The sequence below is a fragment of the Trematomus bernacchii genome, unplaced genomic scaffold, assembly GCF_902827165.1.
Source record: "Trematomus bernacchii unplaced genomic scaffold, fTreBer1.1, whole genome shotgun sequence".
NCBI classification, from domain to species: domain Eukaryota; kingdom Metazoa; phylum Chordata; class Actinopteri; order Perciformes; family Nototheniidae; genus Trematomus; species Trematomus bernacchii.
Genome location: NW_022987905.1, coordinates 411017 through 438762, shown reverse-complemented (window position 1 = coordinate 438762; position 27746 = coordinate 411017). Strand labels below are relative to the sequence as shown.

General features: G+C 41.2%; 1 protein-coding gene across 1 annotated transcript in view; it reads left to right on the top strand.

Moving 5' to 3' along the window:
• The window catches only part of gdpd5b (glycerophosphodiester phosphodiesterase domain containing 5b), a 52303-nt gene that overhangs the window by 18989 nt on the left and 5568 nt on the right, over positions 1-27746 (top strand). Inside the window, 12 exon segments of the mRNA XM_034114871.1 lie at positions 11521-11624; positions 14870-14963; positions 15138-15197; positions 15519-15617; positions 16922-17015; positions 18996-19108; positions 19110-19142; positions 21247-21329; positions 22690-22840; positions 24036-24257; positions 26085-26242; positions 26575-26722. Coding sequence (XP_033970762.1) covers positions 11521-11624; positions 14870-14963; positions 15138-15197; positions 15519-15617; positions 16922-17015; positions 18996-19108; positions 19110-19142; positions 21247-21329; positions 22690-22840; positions 24036-24257; positions 26085-26242; positions 26575-26722 — 1359 coding nt within the window.

Below are 27746 nucleotides of genomic sequence, written 5' to 3'. Positions count from 1 at the left end.
TTTCACAGCTCAGAATAACAAGATGTTTGCGTAAGAAGGGTGACATTATTGAACATGTATTTGTTTCTGTAAAAACTACATGGGATAAACGTTATAAAACCCACACATTTCTCTGTTTGGCCTCCATAACTGTGTGCTCTTTCACTTCAATGTTCTCTAGTTACCTTCAACATTGATTTACAACAAACAATTGCTTTTGACCAAACATGTCCCTGCTGGCTCATCCTCCATAAATAACCTTGAGCTCTCAACATAGATGTTCATTTGCCATGGCAATACTGCACTGTTCCAAAGTGTCTGTCATCTCCTACACACATGTTTTAATTAGTAATTTAATCAAATGTAGTTATCAATATCATCCATCAATTCTTTTTTTCTTCTTTTCTCCAGGGGTGGTTTATAGAGCGATGTCCTTGCAGGTGTTCGTGTGCATGCGAGTCACATTTATTATAGTCTGGAAAGACAATGAAAGGTTATGAGATGAGTTTCTTTTGGCATTTAAACAGTTTTAGACAGTTAACATGTATGCCTATTTATGGTCACATTCCCAATCATGTCAATATATTCTTAATCAATATTTGTCTATACATTTTCTTTATAAAATCTCAAGTGTGCATCTACAGGGTGTCCGCGGGGTCTTAAAAAGTATTAAAAGTTGATAAATCAATTTAGCGAAAATTAAGGCTATTAAAAAGTATTAAACGGCATTTTCCAAGTTATTACATTTTGTAGCTTGTTTTCAATAAGTATATAAATTGTCCAAAGAGGTTGTATTCTACAGTTTGCCTGAATGTAATCATTGCGTAGGTGTGTAGTGTGATTCTGTGTAGTTTATTTATGGACAGGACATCGCACGCTCACTGCTTGATAGCGCGCGAAGGTCCGTTTACGCCGGTTGTTAAACAACATCGTTATGGGGAATGCAAGTTTGCGTCCAAATGGTTGGAAGATAAGGAGGAAGGACAATCAATACTGTATATAGTAAATGTGAGGTAAAGTGTGTCACCAATGTAACCGGTTAGAACTCAAAGTGACGATGAGGTCTTAAAATGTATGGAAAGGGTCTTAAAAAAGGTCTTAAAAGGTATTACATTTGACTTCAGGATTCCTGCATATACCCTGATCTAGAATAGTCGCAATTACCTCCCAAACACAGTGTTATTTTCTAGTATTTGGCACATCTCAGGATAAGTATTACCGCCTACACAAGATAAAGAATTTGTCCTGACCCTTCTCTTTTATCTCTTCCATTCCGTATTTAGGAAGGACACACAGTTTATGTTGCTGCAACAAACTCAAACACAGCGCATCTACCCATGTGCGCACACTCATGGACGCAGACACTAGATTGGATCATTTATTTATGCCCACATACCTCCTTACTGTAGACAAGCAGAAGCCTAGGACACACACAATCAACTTGTGGCAGTCAGCACACGGAGGCCAAAGAAAACATGTGGTGTGCATTTAACCTACATTGGGTGTATAAACAAACAGACTCAAATAACACGGGCGGTTATATGTGAATAGCTCTCGCATCATATGAAGAGCATTGCAGGACATAATAATAATATATGTTTTCCCTGTCCTGTTTGCAGGAAACTGGACACCACGTAGCTCTGTTTCCTGTTGAGAGTGGTTGTTCTTTCAGTCCAAATGATAGGATAGTGCCGAGTCAGCATTCTTTGTTCACCGGGCTCATCCTTTGTTTTGACCGTGTGGTGGTGGAACGCACTTGTCTTGACCCCCGCTGTAAGAAGCACACAGTCATTCACTCTGCGGGCTGTTTAGTCGAATCAGGATGTGGATATATTCCCCTCAACGCTCTTTTAAATTGTTCTGCATAATTAGTGATTGAGCCAATCGATACATACAGTCTTCTTGATTGAATTGTAGTCCAACTGCACTACAATTAGAAGAAGAATCATTCCTTAATTGTCATTGCACCAGGGACTACGACAATACAAAAAAAAATATATATTTCTTCCTGTAATTATGTTCTTTTTAATTATAAGATTCAAATTCAGAAATGCTAAATCTCACTATCTGTCTTTTTTAAATGATTGTCATTTTAATGTATTGGGTTGCTTGTTTATTAGGTTCTGTAATATAACGTGGTGCAATGACAATAAAGTAATTATATCTATTGGAAATGATGCGTTCTACCACTATTCTAAATATAGATAACTACTAAGCCTGCAGCCATGTCTTAGTGATGTCAGATGCTGCTATGTATTTGTATGACTTTAGATGCTGCTATGTATTTGTATGACTTTAGAGTAGAGAGCTGTCTTTGCCATTGTCTTTTCCATGTGTCCTAGTATAGGTGCAGGTGACTGCATCTTTAATGATCCCAGTAAACAAACTGTGGCCAATCAAGGACAAGTATCAGCTACATGTAACCGGACCTGAGCGAATCACAGAAGCGTGAGAACTGAGAATCTCAAGTTGAAACGACTGTAGACTCGTTCATAATCCACCAGCGTCTCGTTCAATAATCCCCCCCGGTTTTTCATCTGTGTTCACTGTAATTAGCCATTCAGGTTAACTGCTGGCTGTCTTAGTGGACGTTCTTTTGTCTATATTCAAGGTGCTTTGTAGGAAGACGCTCCACGTCATGCAGTGCAAGCCGATCTGGCCTCTCAGTAATAATTGAAAGTATTTCCATTTAGCCAGTCTATACCATTCAGTCACACAAAGGCCTTAAAAATAGAAGCATAGCTCCTCTGCCTTCATTTGTCAGTGATCCTTTGGTCTTCGTAAGCCCGGTCTCTGACATATTGGTCATATTACTACTAGAGAGTTAAAGAGAACAAGCAGTTAGTGATGATGACTCCCCCATGTTACAGTGTTGCTTTGGATAGCAACAGTTACATTGTCAAAAGAAAGAAGATCAAATGAGCAGAGACATTATTGTAGTTCTTAATCATAAAATGTTTCCATCTTCTCTTGCATCCTCTGAGATGTAATTTGTTGTGTAATATCAGTTTTTGGACAGGTGACTTTCTAAATGAGTCAGCTAATTTATTTGGCCTCTTCACATTCTTGTCCACTCCTACTTCCAGCTGCCAGACTGAAAGGTCATGATCTTCAATAATCAGTTGCGAGGCGACTCAAAGAGGAGGCTGAGGGGATGGATGGTTTGAGAGGTGTTTAATGGAGGAAATGGCAGCAACTCATATTGATTTTGACTCAAGTAGCTAGTGAATGTGAATGCACATGCATGTTCCAGATAGTGAAACCAAGGCCTTGAAAGGTAAGGGATTTATCGTAGCGTTACTATTATTGGCAGAACATATCAAGGCAGGATCAATCTTTAAGAAAAGTAGTCATTTAACACTTTCCTTTAGTTTAAGGGCAATCACTTTATCATTGTGTGTGAGCTGCACATAGGTTGCTCTGCAGAGGACACACGGCGTAAGAATGAAAGCAGCTGTCGCTAAGAGACTGAAAGAAACTATTTTGAATATATAGTCTCCCGCTGTTAATGAGTGCTCTGATAAGTTATGTGCTCGCTGAACGGCATATTTACGGCATATTTACTTTATCTGTTGTAATTATAACATTCCCAAGCTACTTCCTGGTGTGTGGCTGTTAAGCCCTGGGATGGATACAGAAAGGGACACCTGCTACATTTTCTTGTGTGGGGTCTTCCTTTTTAAAGAAGTAATCCCACATTTTCAGTAATTGCTAAACATATACTTTGAAAAAAGATATGTAAAGAATGATATTTGAATGTCATGAAGTGTGAGGACCTTCTTACTGGCTGGCACTGCCTGTGATCAAAGTGGTCTCATCTTGAGTTCATTTTCGAGTGTTGATCTTTCATGTGGGGTAAAAAAATGATCAGATTTGGCGTGTGGTGTAGTGGGTTGTCCGTAGATGTTGGGATCAGGGGGTCACAGGTTCAAACCCCACTGCAGTCAGCATGTCGTTGTGTCCCTGGGCAAGACACTTCACCCCAAATTGCTCCTGTGGGGATTGTCCACAGTATTGAGTATGTAAGTCGCTTTGGATAAAAGCATCTAACAAGTAACATGTAATGTAATTTAGAGATCATTTGAAAAAGGTTTTTATAAAAGATGTATAAATTCTAACACTCTAGAGATATTAAAAATCTCTGTAAAATACATCAACAGTTTCTGTATTCCACCACCCTAAAATAAATAGAGAAATGGAGTTTCAGTCAGTATTAGTGACAGGACTTCGGTCGTATAATTGCATCGCTGTGGTGGCATGGCCGCATTAAAAAGCAGTTCTGGCCCTTTGTGAAATGACTGGGACTTATCTGGATATGCTCAGGAATGTGACGGGGGACTGAGGTGTTAAATCCGTTGAAGATAGAGGCCTGTGAGGCTGTGCAGGGAGAGAAGCTCCACTTCGTTTTCCTCTGCTCTAGTGAGTCAGAATCTCTCCTACTTTTCATTGCGTTACAAGTTTATTCACGCGCACACATGCCATGTTTGTGTCTGTTTGTCTCTTTCTCTCTGACAGCAAATATATTCAGGGGCATCCCACTGAATATTTTCTCTCCAGTGTTGGCATGTTAGCTGAAAGCATACTGAGCCAAGCTGTCAGACCTAATTGAATGCATCATTTCATTTTGTGATATCTACATATGAAAATCCTTATATTGGCTATTAAAACATAGTTTATATCATATGCTAAATGTGTAATGCATTTTGCATGATCTCCTTGCTTCTGCAGAACATGTCAGGATAGCTTAGTAACGTGCCAATGCAGCAGTTACTATTCGCCTTGTTTTATGACACATACATAGATTGAGTTTGCAATCCCCAATGTAATAATGTAAAAGTGTTCATAAAGTTTTCTTGTGATATCGATGTAGAACACTTTAAGTGTGTAAATGTTATGGCTTTTTATTTTTCGTACTGATATAACCACTGCGATATGATTTGGGATATTAAAGGGATTGATGATTTTGCATCATAATTACCATTGACAAATGTATTTTGTTAAGTCTGTAGGCCGGGATATCTATTCAGCTTCACAAAACACATATTTAGCCTTCAACTAATATTGTGCTTCCTGCAAATTGAATATTTTAGTAGTCCACAATGCGATTTCATACAATTTCATTTAATTGTGCAGTCCCAGTCACTGTGATTCGTATGATGATACACTAGTACAGTTTCTCAGCTCACATTAACGGCCCGTCCACACGGCGGCGTGCGTTGAAGCTTCAACGCATCTGCCCATTCACTTTGAATGGGGTGACGTCACGCTTCGCCGAACTGCATTGTGGGAGCGAAGCGTAGCTGTGCTCCCACAATGCGTTGCTCGCTGCAAAAGTTGAGCAATGTTCAACTTTTGAAGCTTCGCCGGAAGCGTCAGCCAATCGAATCATATGCCAGTACAAGCTCTAGCCAATCAAACCGCGTGCTTGTGTGTCCGGGGGCGGCAGATTCATGTGATTGGTTGTTGGTCGAGTTTCAGCCCCCCCCCCGCCGGCAAGCTTCAACGCACGCCGCTGTGTGGACGGGCCGTTAGTAACAAGCACAAACATGCTTTATTATTTTTTGCCCTGTCAGCGCATACTTAGCTCTACGAAAGAATGCTCTGATCAAATGTGTGCGGTTATTAATATACAGATAATCCCAATGCTTCCCTGTGTGATGTATAGGCTGTGGGGCTGTGTTGGTTCACAGTGTGCTGCTGTTAACAGGTCAGAGTTGAGCACAGAAAGCTACTTCAGCTGCAGTTTGACATTTTTAATCTACACAAGCAGTTACACGTCAATGTGCATCCATCTACTTTTTTGGCCTGGGGGTTGACTTGAAAATATAATGTAAATCAAAGCACAGTATGTCATTTGCTTTGTTAAAATAACAATATATAATTGTATGTTTTTAGTTAGCATGCACTTCATCCATGCATGAATAACCTGTTCTGTAGAGCATGCATAATAACCCTCCTATGGATATGACACCGCAGCCTGGATCCGACCTGTTAGACATGTTGAAGCATTCTTGGACGGATAAGAGCTCGTAGATCCTTCAGTCACGTTGGCATCATCATTAGTGGTTGCCCTTACAGGGAATGTAGGGCAAATGCACATCAGAGAATCTCTGCAACCATTATTAATGTTGCACGCCTCATTTTCCTGGTTATAATCTGATCGGGATTGTCCCAAAGGGCCATAATTAAAGCGTCAGAGTATTTAGAAGTCAGTTCATTGCATATTTCTTTACACCAATCTTCTATAATTACATTAAATACATGTGATTAACTCCACCCGCATGACTCTCAAAAAGACATTCACCACACACACAATGAGATATTCACCACAAATTACTGTGGTTTGACACAATTAAGTTTTATTTGCTAAATTCAATATTCAATGCTAATAGACCTGATGCCGGGGAGTGTAACACTGAAAAACAAGGGGAGCAATAATCACTATTTGATGCTGTGATCACGTACTGTGAAGAAATATTGGTTCGAGGGTGTCGGCTCAACAAGAACAATTAAAGAGGCCTCAAAGATTTATGTGACATTTTGAACTTCAAAGGATTACGGCTGTAAACAGATTTGAATAATCCAGTAAGCCTATTTATTAAGTGCATCATTAGCTGCTTTGATCGTAAGCCACTACACTGGACCCGCTGTGAGCCGCTTTAAGTTAAGATAAATACAAACACAAACTGCAGGCAGAAAGGTAAAATGATATCGGCTGAATTTCATTTGCTCAAAGTTCTTTGTTGCAGTCATTTAAACGTCCCATGACATGCTTTTCTGGTTATTACCCGTCCCCTTGTGTGTTATGTAGATTTTTCTGCATGTAAACAGTCTGCAAAGTCACAAACCCTCAAAGTACACCCTGTAGTGAGTAAAACTCTAACACAGAAAAGACGTGTCTATGCTGCCCCAGAACGCCTCGTTGGAGATCTTTCTTTTTCATTTGTTTTCTTCCTGGTCATAGTGACGTAACGGCTCCTCACACACACTCTCACTCCGCCTTATCTTTTCTCAGCCGCGGCTCCGCGGATCTCAGCCTGGCTGTGAGTGTGTGTGTGTGTGTGTGTGTGTGTGTGCTCAGGCTGAGTTCAGGCTGAGTTCCGCGGTGTCTCGCTGTCTCGCAGACCCCACGCAGCAACCAGGAAACAACACCAGTAAGCCAGCTCGCACTGTCCGCTCCTCAAGCCTCAAAGGGCGCAGCAGCGAGCCGCGCAACGTCCCGCCAACACGGCACCCAGACCCCACGCAGCATTCTCATCTGTTTGTCATTACTGGTGTCATTTTCTGGTTGCTAACAAATGCCATGGTAACACATAATCACTGATGTTCCGCTGTAACGGTGGTGGACTCATCAGAACAGAGTCGGCGAGCTGACCAATCAGAGCGCAGTGGGCTCATAGGGAGGGGGGGGGGCAGGAGCTCCAACAAGGCGTGTAGGACAGAGAGTGAATACACATACTTTATAGAGATGCTGTATGAGAAACCAATGTGAGTTTGGAAAATTGAACAATGTAAATCTATTCTGGTAGACCTCAACAATGGAATTATGATCAGTAGAAATGGCCATGACATGGGACCTTTACATCTTTGAATATTTCTAAACAAAGACTTATGTGGCTCTCTCTCTCTCTCTCTCTCTCTCTCTCTCCTCTCTCTCTCTCTCTCTCTCTCTCTCTCTCTATCTCCTCTCTCTCTCTCTCTCTCTCTCTCTCTCTCTCTCTCTCTCTCTCTCTCTCTCTCTCTCTCTCTCTCCCTCTCTTCACACCTGCTTTTCCCAGATGTTAAGTCACTGAGTTCTCTGACGCATTGGTGAGTCAGCGGAGATGAATCAGTGTCACACTATTCTTAGTGTTTTCCTCAGAGACTCAATGTATTTGTCAGTGTAAACACTTTTGGGGAATCTCTTAAGCCTCATGAGTGCCAGAAATCCCATTATCAGATATCTTTTTTAACTTTTAAAAAGATGTATGGCTCTTGCAAATAATTTTGTTGGCAAGTGGGTTTTTTGGAGTGTATGCTTTTATAGGTTTTAAAATAAGAAGTTAACATGCTGCAATGAATGTCCCTTCTATTTTTAGCAGTGCCTATTTTTCAAAGGTTCATTATCTATAACATCCATCCTTTTATTACAATTTGAAAGGCACATTTGTTCAGAAATTATAAGAAATAAATGGAATCTTAAACACTGCAGCTGTCTGAATGAAGTTCCCCAGACTAGCTGGAGAGAGCGTCCTTTGTGGTTTCGAAAAGTAATTCTAAATATTCTTTAATAACATTTTAATTACAGCTTACCACATCATTTGATTGGATCAAAGCTAATCCAATATCTTTGAGTCTTCCAAGGAAGAACCTGTCCTCCGTGTCCTCTAAGATGTCTCCAAGGGGCAAATGGCGTGGCACCAATCAGAATAACTCTTAGAACAAAGCACCAATGACTGCTGGCATACACCGCTCTTTAAACACTGAGACAGAGATTGAGGTTTTCTCACGGATGTGTTCTCTGCTGCTGCCGGTGCCATGGGGTGGTGTGCCTGGACAAAATGCCAGCCATGCAGAATGGTAATGTGTTGTCACGGAGTCGATCTCTGCTGCTGAGTAAGCTGTCGAGCAGGAAGAGAACATCAGATCCTAAATCAAAAATGAGAAATCAGTAATTTTGTTAATACAGATTTGTCTCCGTTTTAAAACACTATCACGGCAGTTTTTGAGCAGAAATTGACAAAGTGTCCTTTTTATCCTGCAAATATTAGGATATGTATGGCTGGGCAATATATCAATGTCATATTGATATTGTGATATTTTTGGATATCGTAATAACTTAATATGGCATTGTCTTATTCTAAATTTCAAGGCTGGATTGCAGTAAAGTGATGTCATTTTCGCAACTTCCGTTTTGCCTTAAACCACTTATTACTAATACTAGTCACATCACTTATGAATATTTATTAAAAAAAGGCATTATGGTAATCATTTGAAAGCACCGATAATTAACCCTTAAATATTGTCGCAATTTTGATATAACTGTTTTGGTTTTATCATCTAGCGTGACACATGGGATCATATAGCTAATACACTCTATTGTATGCTGGTTAATGCACAATATTGTTGTTTTTGTAATTTGAATATAGTTTTCAGTGCATGAAAGTATTCATTAGAAATTGTAAATGAAACAGAGATGTGTATATATACTTGTCCAAGCTACTTTAGCAGTGTGTGTATAGCATTACAAATAATCCCATTTTTAGCATCAGATCTCAGATACGTCACTGGGATTCAGTTTATTATGAGAGCCAATTAACACTGCATGAAGGCAACTTATTGACCATCACAGCTCTTCATGGGGCATATCAAGTCACATCATCATAATCCACAGGGGAGGGGTGGGGGGGTGGGGGGGGGAACAATGTCCTCTCAGGAGAAAGGTCATATCTCGGAGGTGATTGCAGGTAGTCATTAAAGACCATGGGAGCGAGGGTCTCTGCCCCCTCATCAATAATCTGAGTTGATCCGTCACACACACACACACAGAGCTCCCTCTCACAGAAACCATGGTAACCTTTTTGTCGGTGGAATTGATTTGCTTTGCTCTGATTAAATGGTTAATCATTGTTTTCTCCTGTATAGGACAATGTGATACTGATGATAAAAAACACCTGAAGTGTTGAATAGTATTTACTTAATAAAACCAAAACGGGAAGTGTTTTTCTAGAATGACTGCTTTTACTTCAGGGTCATTTCCTTCAAAGAGGAACATGTGTATCCAAAAGTATCTAGTGCCAATATCTGATGTAAGCAGACCTTCTTGCATAATAAGGTTTTTTTTTTTCTTGCATAGTCCGAAAATATTCAAAACCCATGTCCAAATAAGAGATGGGATTAGCATTCCCTCGTGCTGGTTTTCCTTTTTTGTACATCTGATCTCTGTTATGCCATAAAACCATGCCAACAAATCTAATAGTATCATCAGTTTACCAAACCATCATAACTTCTACTTCCAGTCTGACGCTATGTTCAGAATGATGAAATGTGGGAAAGCTCTACAAACAAGCTTTAATGACCTTCAAATGCTGCACTGTTTGGATTAGTTGCAGGCAGGGAAATGTGATTGTGTCATGATTCAGAACTTCCATATTTAGAAACAAACTCGCTGGGAATGAGAGATATAAAAAGGTCAGACAGACCGTCTTACCTGGGTATGCCATCAGCTGACTGAGGCGCTGATAAACTGATCCGCAGCACACACAACAACAACGGTTCACTCCCGTTGAAAGGCCAAGTAGCTGAACTGAGTTTCTTTATGTTGACACACTGCAGTGCATACAATGGACACGTGCATTACAGGGACATTTTTATGGCAACTACTTTTTTGTATCCAGATTCTTTCATTTTTATTTAATCAATAGCCACGTCTGGGTTTTTGGAGCTCAGAGGAACATCTTCAAATTGCGTGTTTGTCCAGGCACCCGTCCAAACCCCCCCAAAATGCTCAATTTGAAGTGATGTAATAAAACAGAAAAAGGGAACTAGAACCATGTTATCTTTTGCACTTTTGCTTGTTAATCAATTATCAAAATGCGTCATCAAATTAAATAATGGACATCATAATGGTTTTAGCCCGGACAACATATTGATGTCATTTAAATACGTCTTTACTGTTTATCCAAAAGTATTTTTTCCTAAGGACATGCTAGACAGCTATAATGCCGGTAATACCAGTCAACCTTTAGATGTGTTGTTTTTCTTCCCAGTAAAACAGGTTATTTTTCAGATTACCTAGAATTCACGTCACAGAGCCTCACTATAACAATGTGATCAAAATGTGCGTGGTTGTCTCACACCCTGTCCCTTTCATGTGTTCACTGGAATCTGATGGATTAAAATCCTATTAATATCTAAACGAGGGAAACTGTTCTCTCAACACTGTGTGTGTAACCTGAGGGTTATCAGCACATCTTCCTTCAAGTGTTTTATCTAAAACTGTGCATTATGAAAAGGTCATAGGTCTCTTGTTCGAGTAACAGCAAAAGCGTGGCTGCTTAAATACGCAAAAAAGAACGAGACGAGCACACCTGCTTAATGTACCCGCCTGAGAGTGACCCAGAGGTGTGTTTCCTGTATTTGAAGAAGAAGCCAATTTAATATCTGCCTTAGTACGAAAGTGCAAAGCGGATGAGGACAGTAATTAGCCGGCTTGCTTGTGAAGTTATTAAAAGTTATTTCATCATTATGAGCAAAGTGTATAAGGGAATACTCTCTCCAAGGGTCGGCAGCCAGGTTGAAACCATGTTTTGGTTAGCTTGCATAAAGTTTTCATCTAATGAGCTCTGGTGCGCTCTGAAGATCTTCTGGAAAGTTGTACAAATTAATCTTACAAATATTCAACCTAATAGCTATGGGTAAACAAACACAGACTAAGTCCTAATTTTGGTTTTGTCAGCATTTATAGCTGTTCTGCATTAAGTAATGTGTCTTTAATTCATTCTAATTAAACAAGTGTATCCACAGAAATAATGAGTTGTATTTCTTCTTGTGTGTACGCAGTGGGAGCTGCTGTGGTCCATCATCCTCCTCTTCACCTTCTGTCTGCTGCTGGTCTGGTTCTACTTCTGGTGGGAAGCACATAACGACTACAATGAGTTTAACTGGTGAGTACACAGCGAGAGCCACACTCCCATCGGCATATTGTTTCCGCGGTAAATACATTATATCCCAGCTTTTCGGCTTGTTGATTTCCTAAATCGTCACTTTAATCTGCCTTAATCTGACCCAAAGACCACCCATCCTTTCCACAGATTACACCATTACATAATATGGCTTTCCCAACATTTACTATACTATAAATGACTTGGTCCCATGCCGCCTTTTGTGACCACATTTATATGTGAATGAAAAGATTTGAAGCCAACAACAAAGCCTTATTTCAAACCTGTAGGCGGAATGTGTCTGTTTACAATTGCATAAAACCATGCAAGCAATTTTCCTTAAAGCACCAGAGATTTTATGAATTGTATACAAGAATGTAAATGAGATACTTAAGGTACAAACTACACTGGACATAAGTGATCAAAACACCCTTCAAAACATTAACATTATGCCATTTATTCATGGTCAAAGATTCAGCACCCTTCAAGTTGTGAATCCGACAGACAAATTATTTTTGGATTAGCATTAAATCAAACATTTCTTGATTTGTGGTGTTATATTTCTGAAGTGATTTGTGTTCGGCATGTTCTTATACATGCTGTAGTATGAAATGGTTAAAATGGCTGTGTCCCAAAATATCACATCACATGCTCTGCTCCCCCTCCCCCTCTCCTCCTGCTCTCAGTAACCTCTACAATGTCACCTTTTCCTCTTATTATCCTCTGTCTCCTTCCATTAGCTCTTCTCACAGCCAGTGTACTCTGTGATTTCACAATGCCCCTGTACTTCTCTCATTCACCATTTTCTTACTTTTATTCAATTGAACCTCAGTCCTTCTATTAGCAATCTCCCCAGTGTATATGTATCTCTGGATGTCAGTTGCATGACATTTGCTTTTCCTTTCTAATAGGAAGTGTTCACATTTCCTGCTTTCTCCTTCCTGCTTGTTGTGGGATTTCCACAGATAATCACACAGCTGACATCCCTGCCCTTATGTGTTCTAGTGATTTAGCAGCAGGGAGCGTCCTGCTCCATCTGCAGTATCAATTTATTCACAAAGGGCTAGGAGCATCAGCGCTAAGTGACCCCGCTGTGGCTCTGTGCCACTAGAATCACTGATAACGCTTCGAAGTAATTAGTGCTAAAGGCACTGGCTGTCATGTCAAAGCCCACATGGGCACACACACTCACACACACTTGTCTTTGCTCTTCAGATGTGGATGTACAGATACTGTCAGCCTTTAGAGAAATACAGCTCAAAGCGACATTGGATAAACATTTTTACAACAATGTCTTCTGTCTGCAAAGAGAAGCTGACAGTCAGTGATTACTAGAACCCAGATAACCAGCCTGCACTTGTTTCCCATACTTAAGCTCCACATAAGACAGAAAACCAGCTGTCAGTAGTTTTCCTCCCATCCATTAATGATACAATCACATTATCTCGTTGGTCTGATTTCTCACCGTCGCCCCACACTAGCTGTCTGCGGTCTGTCACGGAGACGGCTCTTTTTGATGTATCTTTGTTACCTTTATTGCAACGATAAAGCTTGAGGCCGCTCTATAGGGGCCTGCATGAAAGTTAAAGGCCTTTTGAAACACCAACAGTCTTATATTCCCTTCCCTCACAAGCCTTTTATTTTGTTTGTGCCTTTTTTTTCTGGTCTTGCAGATCCATTGTAAACTGATAATGCTATAGACCCGGCAACTCATATTACACCGCTATCTATTGCTGACAGAAAGCCTGCAAATAGCAACCTCTTCACCCTGCCATTGTCGAAATAAATCAAAGTGTATATCTTTAAGCTAACTTAAAAGTCCCATGACATGGCCATTTCTACTGATCATAATTCCATTGTTGAGGTCTACTAGAATAGATTTACATTGTTCAATGTTCCAAAATCACATTGGTTTCTCATACAGCATCTCTGTATAGTATGTGTATTAGGGTGGTCCTTAGTGCCATGTGCATTTTCAAATTCATTTATTTTAAGCTCCAACCACCGGAATTTGTTATGATAGTCAAGAAAACTCTTCTGGTGAATTTTATTCAAATTCCAACAACATTTACCCCTCCCTCATCAACCTTGAAGTTTAGCCTTGGTAGGGTGGTCCTTAAAATTGAAAGTCGGAAAGTCTAAGCTCCAACCCCCAGAATTCATTCTATTAGTCAAGAAAACTCTCCTGGTGAATCTTTTCCTCAATCTGACAGCATGTACCCCCCCTCATCAACCTGGGCTGCCAGACCAGCAGCCACGGTGCTGCAACTGAGGCTAAACTTCAAGGTCGATGAGGGAGGGGTAAATGTTGTCAGATTGAGGAAAAAATGTACCAGGAGAGTTTTATTGAATAATAAAACTAATAGAATTAATTCTGGGGGTTGGAGCTTAGACTTTCCGACTTTCAATTTTAAGGACCACCCTAATGTGTATTCACTCTCTGTCCTAAACGGCTTGTTGGAGCTCCTGCCCCCCCCCCTTCCCTATGAGCCCACTGTGCTCTGATTGGTCAGCTCGCCCACTCTGTTCTGATGAGTCCACCACCGTTACAGCGGAACATCAGTGATTATGTGTTACCATGGCATTGGCAACTAGAAAATGACACCAGTAATGACAAACAGATGAGAATGCTGCGTGGGGTCTGGGTGCCGTGTTGCCGCGGGACGTTGCGGGGCTCGCTGCTGCGGACAGTGTGAGCTGGCTTACTGGTGTCGTTTCCTGGTTGCTGCGTGGGATCTGACTGCGAGACAGGTGAGACACCGCGAAACTCAGGCTGAGAAATCCGCGGAGCCGCAGCTGAGAAAAGATAAGGCTGAGTGAGTGTGTGTGTGTGAGGAGCTCCACGGATTGGTCCATTTGGACCTGGGCATGGTTACGTCACCATACTCGGGAAGAAAACATTTGGAAAAAGAAAAATCTCCAACGAGGCGTTATGGGGCAGCACAGACAGGTCTTTTCTGTGTTAGAGTTTTACTCGCTACAGGGTGTACTTTGAGGGTTTGTGACTTTGCAGACCGTTTACATGCAGAAAAAGCTACATAACACACAAGGGGGCGGGTAATAACTGGAAAAGCATGTCATGGGTCCTTTAAGGCATTGTTTTATTAAAAAAAGAGAAAATATAAAACAAAATGCTTGTTGCAGCTCAATCGCATCTATTCTTTAACCCTTCAATACCATTAGTAATAATGAAATGCAGGTGAGCTGATGTTATGAGATTTATTTTTCACATGTTTTTTTCTCCTCAGGTTCCTGTACAACCGCTCTGGGGAGTGGAGTGATGGCACTGTTCCCATCCTGGCCACCACTGCTGCTGGCTTCACCTACATTGCATTCTTAATGGTCAGTCCTACATCATATTCACTGTGGGGATGTTAAACAAGTCGTGTTCATCATATTGCCTCTGTAGTGATTGCTTGCGTTGTCAGGACTATGGTTATGTTGAACAATTTGCGATTTGTTAAGCAGCAGATCATTTAAAAAAAGTTCTAACTTGACATGCTTTTCTCTTTTTAGGTTCTAGCACTTTGCCACGTTGCACTTGGGCAACAGCTAAATTTGCACTGGCTCCATAAGGTAATGTGCCAAATGTGAGACGGAGCAACTGTGTTGGCGTGTGTGTTGTGACAAATGGGAAGTGGAAGGTGGTTGATGTTTTGCATTATGCATCTATTTTTGTCTGTGATGTGTATTTCTGTTTCTATCTGTCACCATTTGTACTGAGTCTAAAATGTTATATGCAAATCAAATGCATGGACCAAACACTGTTTTGGGTGTGAAAGGGCTGAGGGCCATTTGGAGGTTAATCTAGTGTGTGTGGGAGTGAACATGTATTTATCCAAAGTGACAGCCCCTCTGATTTTTTGTATCTCTTTCTCTCTCTCTCTGTCTCTACAGATAGGAGTGACTGCTGCTCTGCTCACCACCGTTATCGGGGTGATATCTGTCAATCAAACATGGGGGCAAGAGTGGGATGTCATCCCCATCTCGCTGCAGGTCAGCACACTGAAACACAGCGAAACCACAAAGCCATGTTTCACGGCTTTTACATCACTGATGATTGAACGTTCAAATACTTAACTGAGTGCGACACAAAGTCGAGGCAGTTTATTATTCCTACTTAACAACCTAGACTTTGACCATTGGTTTGTGATCAAATATTTGAACTGTAACCACTTTTACCTGGATGAGGAAGTGAGGGTTGAAAACATTTAGTTTCACATTTGTACCTTTTTTTTAGCCTGGTATCAATCTGATATTAATAAATAAGTATCTAAATCAATCAATCCTACCTTTTAATAGGTACATGAAGTTTTAACAGTAAATATCTATATATATTATTATTATTATTTTGTTGTTCTCTTACAAGAAAATCCTTGGTGCTGGTGAGAAAACAGTCAATCCACATTTATCCTCCTACAGGGTGTCCGCGGGGTCGTAAAAAGTATTAAAAGTTGATATATCAATTTAGCGAAAATGAAGGCTATTAAAAAGTATTAAATGGCATTTTCCAAGGTATTATATTTTGTAGCTTGTTTTCAATAAGTATATAAATTGTCCAAAGAGGTTGTATTCTAAAGTTTGAATGTAATCATTGCGTAGGTGTGTAGTGTGATTCTGTGTAGTTTATTTACGGCATCCCGTTGGATTTGACGTCATCTGAACAGGACTTCGCACGCTCACTGCTTGATAGCGCGCGAAGGTCCGTTTACGCCGGTTGTTAAACAACGTCGTTATGGGGAAATGCAAGTTTGCGTCCAAATGGTTGGAAGATAAGGAGGAAGGACAATCAATACTGTATATAGTAAATGTGAGGTAAAGTGTGTCGCCAATGTAACCGGTTAGAACTCGAAGTGGCGATGAGGTCTTAAAATGTATGGAAAGGGTCTTAAAAAAGGTCTTAAAAGGTATTACATTTGACTTCAGGATTCCTGCATATACCCTGTCCTAACAATTAACAGCTAAACGATTTTCGAGGAGTTGTGAGAAGCTTATAATTAGTGTGTCCCTGTGAGATTATTTCACCACCATGACTGTGTGATTGAAGTGGACGCGCTACTCCTCTGAAACTGATGCCATTGACATTGAAAGCCTCTACAAATTATAGTTATTATCTCCGAGTGATGTTAACAATGTCTTAACCCCAGATAATGTGTATAATTCAATGCCTCTCTGTCTTTTCCTTTTGTTTCTCTTCTCTTTTGCTGACTGTCTTCTCTGACTCTTGTTTCCCCTTTGTCTCCATTTCTCTATATCCTATTTCCTTCATCCTCCCTACTCTTCCTCACCTCTCTGTCCAGGCCACAGGTCCGTTCCTGCACATAGGGGCTCTGGCTGCGGTCACAGCGCTGTCGTGGATCGTGGCGGGACAGGTCGCCCGCTCAGAGAAAACAAGTATGTTTACTTCTGCAACAAAGAGTACAAGTTACTCTTACCCGCTGTGCCCTGTCTGCCACACACACATCAACACACAAACACACACACATGGTAGGAAGAGTGGTGAATGATTAACTCTATGTAGACAGAGGCCAGGACCTCCACCCAGGGTGTCGGAGATAACGAACATTCCTACGGGCTCATGTGATGTTTTCCAGTCGGTACACCTTGGATTGTTTCTCCTCGAGTCTTTTTGGGGATTAGGATCTCTTAGTGAGTGTTCTCACTCTCGCTGCCGTTGGTGTAGAATAGAATCGAAAGTCATTTATGTACCAGTTTTATTGTCTTCTGAACAAAGAGAGCCTTGTAGTAATATTGATTTAATGTGTGTAATCATTCATGTAAATCATAAAATGTCTTTTTTATGACTATGGACAACAGTTTGTGCTATGGGAAATATTAATGTTATAAAAGTCCTGGATATATTTTAGTTTCTGCTTTTGGAGAGACATGATGAGGTGGAAATGTCTAGGCCACACTTGAGCATCTTCCAAATACCAGAGAGGATGTGAGTGAGTGTGTCCGTGTGTGAGTCTCCTGTTCGTAACAAGAGTCAACCCCACCCTGACCTTGAAACGAATACATTCCCATGAGTGTGTGTGTGCGCTCCCACTTGCAGCCTTCATCTCTCACTTCCGTTGAGCTGAAAGCAGGGCAAATGTGTTCTCCTTGGCCCCTGATGGCAATGTTGTCATACACTGTACGTACCCATGCAAAATACTGATAATTAACTTCAAAATTCATCAACCTCTTACATCAAACATTCCTTTCTCGTGAAGTTCAGTGCTGTGGATTTAATAGTTAATCCAACTGTAGGATGTTTGCTACAAGAGACTACCTTGGCGTATGTACTGTATTAGTCACCCAGGTGAAGGTGCCAACATTGTTATTGTGCAAAAAAAAAATTATAACGCGCTATTTATTATAAAAAAGCAAACAAATAAAGACATAACTACCAGTATGAGGAATGTTTGTGAGTAATATCAGTAGTGTAGATGTGAATGTGAGAGCATTATGTAGTGCAAGGTGTACAAACCAAAGGAAACACCAAACAAAGGTCCGGAGATGCTCTCAGGAAGGAGATCAGGGAAAAAGAGTGAGAGCCACTCGGGATAGGAGCTTTTAATCTCCAGTAATGCGACAACCAGGTGCTCTCATCTGACACTCCCACGATCTGTGTTACATTCAGGGACAAACAATAATCAAGACTTTAGGAGATAGGCAGGAGCTGTCACAGTCACCATGGTCATTTTTTGCCAAAAACATGTCCCATTTTAATATGCAACTAAAGTGCAATATAGGTATGTCAGTGCTTTAATATTCTTGCAAACTTTCATCAAAACTACTTCAGGCTTTGTTGGTGTTTTGCTGAAGACAGGAGGAGCAGTGCGGAGTACAAGCTCTTGGGATTTATGGGACATTTTTTATTAGTGCGTTATGTACACTGTGTAATGTACACAGAGATGCGCGCAGACCCCTATAAACTGTGACACAGCAAAACAGGACGCCTTGGTACAGTCTCTATGTTCCTGTGAGCTTCTGCACCCACATGACATGAACGCTCTATCATCGCTAAGAGATGCAGCTATGTCATGGCAGGTGCATTGCTCAGGAACCAAAAAAGGGCAATGAAGAGTTGTTAAGAAGATTTAATGATTAGTTGTTTGAACAGATACATCAAACAAGTTAACGGTTCATTAGTGAGCATTAGATGGGCTGTTAGGCTGATTATTTTCCCTTGGACAGTGCTAGGCTAACTGTTTCCCCTGTCTGAAGTCCTAATGCTAAGCTAGCTGACTGCTGTCGTAGCTTCATATATACCTTACAGACATGAGGGTGGCTTTCGTGTCTGCAAATAAGCACACTTCCCAACCTTCAACGTTTGTTATCACACCATATATATCAGTCACAATTGTATTATGGTCTGTCTTCTCCCAGTGTTCCAGGTGGTAGTGGTGCTGCTGTATCTCAGTGTGCTGCTGGGTCTCTACGTGGTGCCGCTGTACATCTCCTCCCCCTGCATCATGGACCCCAGCACCCTCAAACAACGCCCCTGATGTCATTGGCCACCAAGGAGCCCCCATGGTGAGTCTGCTGACAACTACCATACATCTGAATGTGGTAATAAACCAGGCAACAATAAACAAATTGTATTTTCACATCTTTCACACTGCCAAAGATTGTGATTTGGAGAAGGCAGAAGGAAAACTGCAAACAGATATTTGTTCCTGTTGTTTTTTATTCATTTTTCTTCTTCTGCGATTCCCAGAGCTATTCTAGTCTATTAATGACCTTGGTGTAGTGCAACTGAAAATAGTCTACAAACATAACCCAGTGGGAGCTTTGCGCTCTCACTGTGTGATGTATGGGAGGGAAATATGTTCTACTGGATTTTTTTCTGCAGTTGTGTCTTGCAAAGACTTGGCAACTTGCTGTGAAAGAAAATCGATTTAGACATTACTAATAATCACGTTCACTGCCATCACTTCACATCATCTCTCTCACAGCTAACATTTTAGACTCAAATACAGTTTTAAAAAACTCTTATTACAGCCTGTTAGTTAAGTATGCATCAGAAGGCCATGTTCAAATCTGATTAATGCAAACATAAGCACGTTTTTGCTTTTTATATTTGATTTATGTGCTTGGATTCATGTATAGCTTGTAAATATTACCTGAAGAGTGATTGATGTTCTTGGCACAGCGTCTGACTCGGTGTTATGCAACACTTGGAAGGAAAATGAAGGAGGATTCCCAGTTATTCGTGACAGTTACTCGCGCGATCCAAAACACACCCTGCTGCTGTTTGTGGTATTTGTGTTGAGCGATCGATCCTTACAGCGGAATCTAAAATTGGGAGTGGTTCTGCGATGCTGTGAGAAATGTGGTCACATGACTGAAATCTGTTTACCAGAAGGACTCTGTATTGATTACGGCATTATTCCTCTCCTGTGTTTCCAAATCATTAGCTTTACTCACACGGTCTCATAGGAAAATGCTTTTCTAGTAAGTGATGTTAACCTAATGGTGTGATATGAATCATAGCCTTGACTTGAGTTAAAGATCCCATGTCATGGCCATTTCCACTGATCATAATTCCATTGTTGAGGTATACTAAAATAGATTTATACTGTGCAATTTTCCAAACTCACATTGGTTTCTCATACAGCATCTCTGTAAAGTATGTGTCTTCACCGGTATTCACTCTCTGCCCTAAACGGCTTGTTGGAGCTCCTGCCCCCCCTCCCTGTGAGCCCAGTGTGCTCTGATTGGTCGCGAAGCTGAGAGGCTCGTTGAGGCTCGCAGCTCCTCGCAGCTGTGTGAGCTGCTCGGCGATACAGGAGAACAAGCAAAACTCATCCTGAGCACACACAAACACTCACAGCCGAAGTAAAAACAATAAGTGTGGCTTGATATTGAGTAAGAAAAAGGTTTATAACGCTGTGAGAATGGGTCTGCGGAGAGCATTTCTCCGTGATCCCAACGTAGTAGTCCGAAAAACGTTTACCCATTTAAACAGTCGTGGTAGATACCTTGTTTGTTTTAAACATCATAAATACACAAACAACAATGAATACTTACAGGTTGTGTACCCGAATCTCCCGCTGGTCCAAACAAAGTAGGAACAGCATCGTTCTTCAGTGCCCTACGCTGTACATATCCGGCATGAATCGCTGAAAGGTTTGGGAAGCTTTGTTTCGTGAAAGGCTGGCAGAGGGTGTGGCTACTGGGTATCCCTACGTAGCGATACCCAGGAAGAAAACATTGGAAAATGAGAAATCTCCAACGAGGCATTTTGGGGTATTTTCTGTGTTAGAGTTTTACTCGCTACAGGGTGTACTTTGAGGGTTTGTGACTCTGCAGACCGTTTACATGCATAAAAACCTTCATAACACACAAGGGGACGGGTAATAACCGGAAAAGCATGATATGGGACCTTTAAAGAGCAATCCTCGTCTCTGCTCCATTTCATTTAACAAAATGTTCAAAAGGAAGGAGTCTATTTTCACATCTATGATGCACCACATTCATGTTTATTTTTGATGTTGTAACACAACTTAATTGATAATATGTATAATAATAATAATAATCAGCATTTTATGATTTATGATTTTCTTCAGCAGTGGTAGGGTTTTCAGTTTCTGATGAGGTCATTGTAAGAGGACTTCGTGTGTGTGTGTTTCTCCAGCTTGCTCCAGAGAACACAATGTGGTCTTTCCAGCGCGCTCTGCAGATGAACGTCACCGGGTTGGAGGCTGACGTGGCTATCAGGTACACACACACACGCCAGATAAATGGAGTTATTTAGTATCCCTACATTCTGCCTCGCTGTTTGGTTTATGGAAGCCAAGAGAGGCAAATAGGAACAACAAATCTAGTTTTAAAAGTCTGATCTTAATTATTGTTGATGTATGTATGAATTAAGAAAGGGATTTTGCAGGGATAATCCTTCCGGGTCGCTCTGGAAAAATGTGTCTTTAAAACAATAACAAAAAGGTTTTGGCAGGTGATTTCTTCTTTTTTCACGTGTTTGTTGTCGTGGTACTAACTTTGGTCACACGAAGCTAACCTGTCCCACTGCCCCATGTTTTAAATATGACTAAAAGCATTGATGTTTCTGTCACGTTGAGTTTTAATATCTCTATGTACTTTAAAGACAAGTTACACATATTCTGTGTTAGCAAATTGTGTTACTCTCTCGTCAGACAGAGTAAGGGTTCTGTATGGCCATGGTTAGTGATGGATAGTTCCTGTACATGTCTACTCATGCATGTGCAGTGATGGAAGATGACTGATTATATAAAAGTGTGGGGGGGGGGGTGTTGCCCTGTTGTGAGTTAGAGCTCCACGTTTTGTCATCTTTGATTCTGACTCTATTCCTGTATGAGAAACCGGTGTGTGTGTGTGTGTGTGTGTGGGTGGGTGTGTGGTTGTGTGTGTTCGCTCACTGTACAGTAGAGGTGACTGGGTGTGTGATTGGTGCAGGCCGCTGACAGGTGAGCTCCTGGCTGTGCTGAGTAATTAGACTTGATGACAGCCAGAGCGCCAGTGAGACTCCAGCAGATCACACACACACACACACACACACACACACACACACACACACACACACACACACACACACACACACACACACACACTTGTATCCACACAGGGAAGGCATTGTTTTTGTCTGCAAAGAATTTGATATGCAAATATTAAGTAATGGGAGGGCATTTTTATTTGCTCTTGTTATAAAAGAGAAGTCATTTGGTATTCAAATATTGATCAGCAGCTTTTTTTAAATAAAGACTCACAATACACTTTGGTCTTGTCTCTACTCCCTTTTCCTTTTTTTTATTTGACATTATTTCAAGACTTATCCGCTCTAACCAAGTCTTGTCTGTTCTGCTCTTATCTGAATAAATATGACATCCTTTTGAAAGCTATTATTCCTTTAAGCCTTCACTAGAGAGACAGTTAACTCTGCTGATCCTTTTGAGTCCTTTTTAAGCTTGCTCAGTTTGAATTATTATAAAAAGATGTGTGACCCTGTTCTTGTATTTGATGTCAGCGGGTTAAAAACAAATATCTAGATGTTGCCTTACCATAAAGTGCATCGCCTAACTCTGCTCCCACCTCTGATCATCAGTGTGGACGGAGTGCCTTTCCTGATGCACGACCTCACCCTGCGGAGGACCACAGACGTGGGGAAGGTTTTCCCCGACAGACACATGGAAGATGCCTCATCCTTCAACTGGACAGATCTGCGGCAGCTCAACGCCGGACAGTGGTTCCTCAAGGTAGTTTGTGGTTGCTGATGAAGCCATTTTAACTGTTCGACAGCATTGTGTGGTGTGGTGATGTGAGATAAAGGTCATTAGCCTATTGAATCATTAGTACGCCTATTTCATCTGAATTCTGGGATCCATTAATGCTTTTGAGAAGTTCTTCTGTTTGCAGAGGGTCAACTAGTGCTTCAAAATAATTGTTTGGTTTCAACCTGCTGAGGGCCAAACAGGATGAAAGCACGCTGACAAACAAGCCATAAGAAGTGTGCAGAAACTGTGTGGGACCCAATTATTCTTCCCTGCATACCATACTCTACAAGAAATGTAAAATTGACCTGCTTCTTTATTCTTGTTCAGCCATTTGCTGCAGATTGTGTAAATCCATGTTATTTCACATTCTGTCAGAAAGAGAATCAGTATAAACTTGACCAAGATGCAGTGATGTAGAAACATTGCTTTTCATGAACTGAGATACTCCTCGGCTGTGTTTTCTACAGCACCCTCCGGTCATGTATTTGATTTCTATTCAATTTAAATGCATGCACTCTAAATGTAGGTTCAAATTCATGTTATTTTGAAATGAAGTTTATATTTCATCATTCAGATTAGCGTGCAAAGACAGTTGGCTGTGATGCCTCTTCTACGTCAACATTTGTCTCAATCTAAATTGTTTTCCACACTCGCTCTCAGTCTCTCTACATTGCATGTGAGCTGGATTTCAAGAAAAAGCCTCAGCAGTTCTGTGCATAATCATGACAATTATCTGCCATAGTATGATGTCCACGTGTATATTTGTCCTGATCTGTATTAAAATGTTGAATGTTAAAATGACAGAGCAAAAAGGAAGGAAGTGAAGCACACTATGGAAGACCTATATAAGATGCATCTCGTCTTCTTCTCTTGTATCCTTTGACAGGGAGCAGTGAAGCAGGAAGGGATGTGAAGGAAACAAGGAATATATACACAATATATTCCACTAAATGTATCTGCTGTAGGCTTCCATACGCACTACTTATAAAGGATGGAAGCTTTGGTTTAGAGTAACTAGGATAAAGAAAGCAGGTTTACAGATTTTCAAAAAATGCAAATTAAATTACTTCATGTTATTATATACTATTTTGTTTATTTTTGTAACTGTAATAAAACTGACACCTGTGTTAAACATATCTGATCTTCGTCCTCATGCATCTCCCTCCCTGTGTTTCAGGATGACCCTTTCTGGACGGTGCACACCCTGTCGTCGAGTGAGAAGCGGCTGATAGCCAATCAGAGTGTGTGTAGCCTGGAGCAGCTTCTGCGGCTGGCTTCCTATCACAACAGCACGGTGGTTTTCCGGCTCAGGAGACCCCCTCCGGAGCACCCCTGCTACTACAGCTGGATCAATGATACACTGCAGGCTGTGCAGGAATCTGGGGTTCCTCAGAGCCTGGTGAGTAGGGACTGAAGGCTTAGATACACTCGATCCGCGTTGTGATGTTTCCATAGCAGTATGTCTAGATATCTATTTTGAGCAACTAGATGTGTGGATTTATTCTCCCATATTCCCAGACCCCACTCCCAGAGAATTTCCCAAGTAATCATTTTCCTGACCAGTATATTGTCGAAATCACTAGTTTCAAGGTTGTTTCAATGCAGAAGCATGCTCATATTGTAAAGAATGGTCCTTTTTATTGTGAAATACATGTTTAAATAGATAAAACAGCTTATGCTTTATGGCAGGGGTGGGGAACCTTTTTCCTCTCAAGGGCCATTTCAATTTTTACAACATCCTCCGAGGGCCGTACAAATTATTGACCTCTGCTTAAAAATACTAAAATCACAGCCCATTCATTTCGCCTTTCTTTCATGCTGTGCAAAGAAAAAGCAACCTCTTAATCCAGATATCTTACCATGACTCGTGTATGCATGCATGCGCACGGTTGTGGCATGACCACCAAAACAGAAAGATATGGACACAAGATGTGTGCAAATGTATTTAGTATCCTATCCATGTGGTCATGATTTCAGTAGGGGGGACCTAACCTCCTCTAGGGGGGTCGGGGGGGGGGGGGGCATGCTCCCCCGGGAAGATTTTATTTTAAATGTTGATGTTAAAAGCATCAATCTGGTGCACTTTGAGAGCAACATTAAGAGATCTATGGATACATCTCTCAAAACCCATATGAAACAGAACTGTAAGCAGATTTTATTTTTCTTTATCAATCAATCAATCAATCACATTTATTTATAAAGCACATTTAAAAACAACCCACGTTAACCAAAGTGCTTATGGATATTTTACAAATCACTCCCCTTTTAAACTGTATTCTTGTTTATTAATAACAACTTTATTTTACTGTCATAGTATTTTATACCTGTTTTTCATTTATTCTCTTATTTTTTTACAACTATAATGATCATATAAAGGTCAGCCTTTAACTCACTGAGCTGAGGTTATTTGAGCATCTCAGTCTGTCAGGAGAGAGAGCTCTCTTCCACCTGATTGCTCCTTATATTCGTTAGCATAGCTAGCTAACCAGATGCTAACAATCCCCGGTACCGCTCTCTCTCTCTCGCTCGCTCGCTCAAACAAAATGTGCTCGTGCCACACACACACACACACACACACACACACACACACACACACACACACACAGCCAAGCTTGAATGACACACAAAGATCTAGAAGTAGTTCCACTGTAATGTAGCATATTCTTTTCGATGGCCTTATTGTATGATCAGTATGACAGATGAACAGATGCCACTGGGCTTTCAACTAAGGACACAGCCACACAAAAACTGCGGCATGTGTACGGCTCGTTATGTGTACTACAATTTTTGAAGTGCCGGAGCGGCGTTCCGGTGCTCTCCGTCAGCACTCTACACCCCTATCAGACGAGACATATACCACGTGATGGCACGTTAGGCTCGTGTTGTGTTCAAGGAACCTGTCCTTGGCCAGGAAAAACAGGCACTCGATTGTTTAATTATTTTGCGGTCTAGATTTCTTTTTTAAAAAATGTTGCGTGTGTTTATAAATTACCTCGAGGGCCGTACCAAATGGTCTCGCGGACCGTATACGGCCCAGAGGCCCCACCCCTGCTTTATGGCAAGGCTACCTTGTGATTGACAGGTGGCTTCCACGACTACCTCCTGTCTTGGTGATTTCCTTTTACTATATATGTTCATTCAGACCATGCGTCATTAATGATGTGATAAATGACACAAAGTGTGATTGGGACCAGTGTAAGAACAGTTTGTGTTGTGCTGTGTGAAGGTGATGTGGACTCCAGATGAACACAGAGCTCAGGTGAGGCAGCTGGCCCCCGGTCTGATCCAGACCTCAGTGGAGAAACGGAGACTCAAGCGACTCAATCTGGACGGCATCAGCCGGCTGCTGCTCCGATACAACAAGGCCAGCACGCAGGAGATCGGGTAGGAACACACACATAAACCTGCTACTGTTATCAGGTGGGCACAGCTCCACACAGATTTTAATTAAAAGACGTGCCCTTATGGGATTCATGCGAGGGGGACCCAAGCTCCCATCAGCAAAACACGTGGGTTTGCTATCCTGGCTCCAAAATGGTGGAATGAGCTCCCAATTGACATCAGGACAGCAGAAAGCTTACACATGTTTTCTTCAAGTTTGTATCTTCTTGGTCGAATGCACTTATTGTAAGTCGCTTTGGATAAAAGCGTCAGCTAAATGAAATGTAATGTAATGTAATAATAAAATATGTATTTTTCTTCTTCCTTTCCTTCAGAAACTTCTCCCAGAGCAACATCAGCATCACGCTGTACACCATCAACGAGCCCTGGCTGTACTCGGTGCTCTGGTGCAGCGGGGTGTCCTCCGTCTCCTCCGAGGCCTCACATATCCTCAAAAAGGTGCCTTACCCCATCTGGCTCATGGTAAGGACACAGGACATGCTGTTTAGCTTCTTCTTTGACTTTTTCTTCTTGCTCTTTGTGTGTAAAGTGTGAGTTTCTCTGTGAGGCTTTCTTTTTTCCACCATAGTCTTTCTATTTGACCTTCCAGCCTGTAAAATATCTGCTTGGTAACAGGATTTCAAAGTGTAAAACCTCTCATAAACTGGCTATAGGTTGTATCATGTAGATGGTATTAGATGACAACCTGTCTCCTCTCCTTAAGCTTCCTCACCTCTGCATGACTAAACGAGATTTTAACAAATGATACCAACAAGGGTTCTTAGCTTTCAACCGAACTCCTTTATTTCCTGCAGCGAGCATAATATACTCTAAGTTTTAAACACTCATTCGAGGCCTCTGCACTGTAGAATGAAGTGCATTATCACTGTAGTGGACGCTGTAGTGCATGACTCATCTTTTCTAGTTCAATCCCCTTCTGAAAACCTGGGTAGCACCCACACTGTGCCGCTCTGCTATCGTTTCACCAGCCTGCTCTACCCGTCTGTAGCACCATATGGGGACCCTGCATGACAACATGTGGAAGTGACCCCGGCCCCCCCGCTGTGGTTCAGGAAGAGTTTAATCTGCTGGGCCATCTGCTGTCAACTGTGAAGTCAAGGGAAATCTGCCATTGCATGGTGTTAAAGTCAATGCTTGTTTTGCTATTAAAGCTCGGATCGTGTAGTTTTTCTTACTGACAAAAACATCTTTCTCGACCTTGTGCTTGATCTAGTCTGTTTATCATTATGTCTAAGTATTGCTCAAGGAGAAGTCTCGTTTTGAAATCTCCTAAGAGGTTTTTGACTCATCCACATCGTATAAATCAGCTAACATGGAAAGTCTTTTTGATAACGCAAAGCTGCTCCCCAAGTCTCACTGACTCAAAGTCACGTCTTATCGCGTGATTTCAGAATGAGATTACTCCCTGAGTGGGACACAATGCAAAACAGTACACATCAAGAGAAGGATATAGTGAATTCATTTATGTTATTTTCCATAGTGTTGG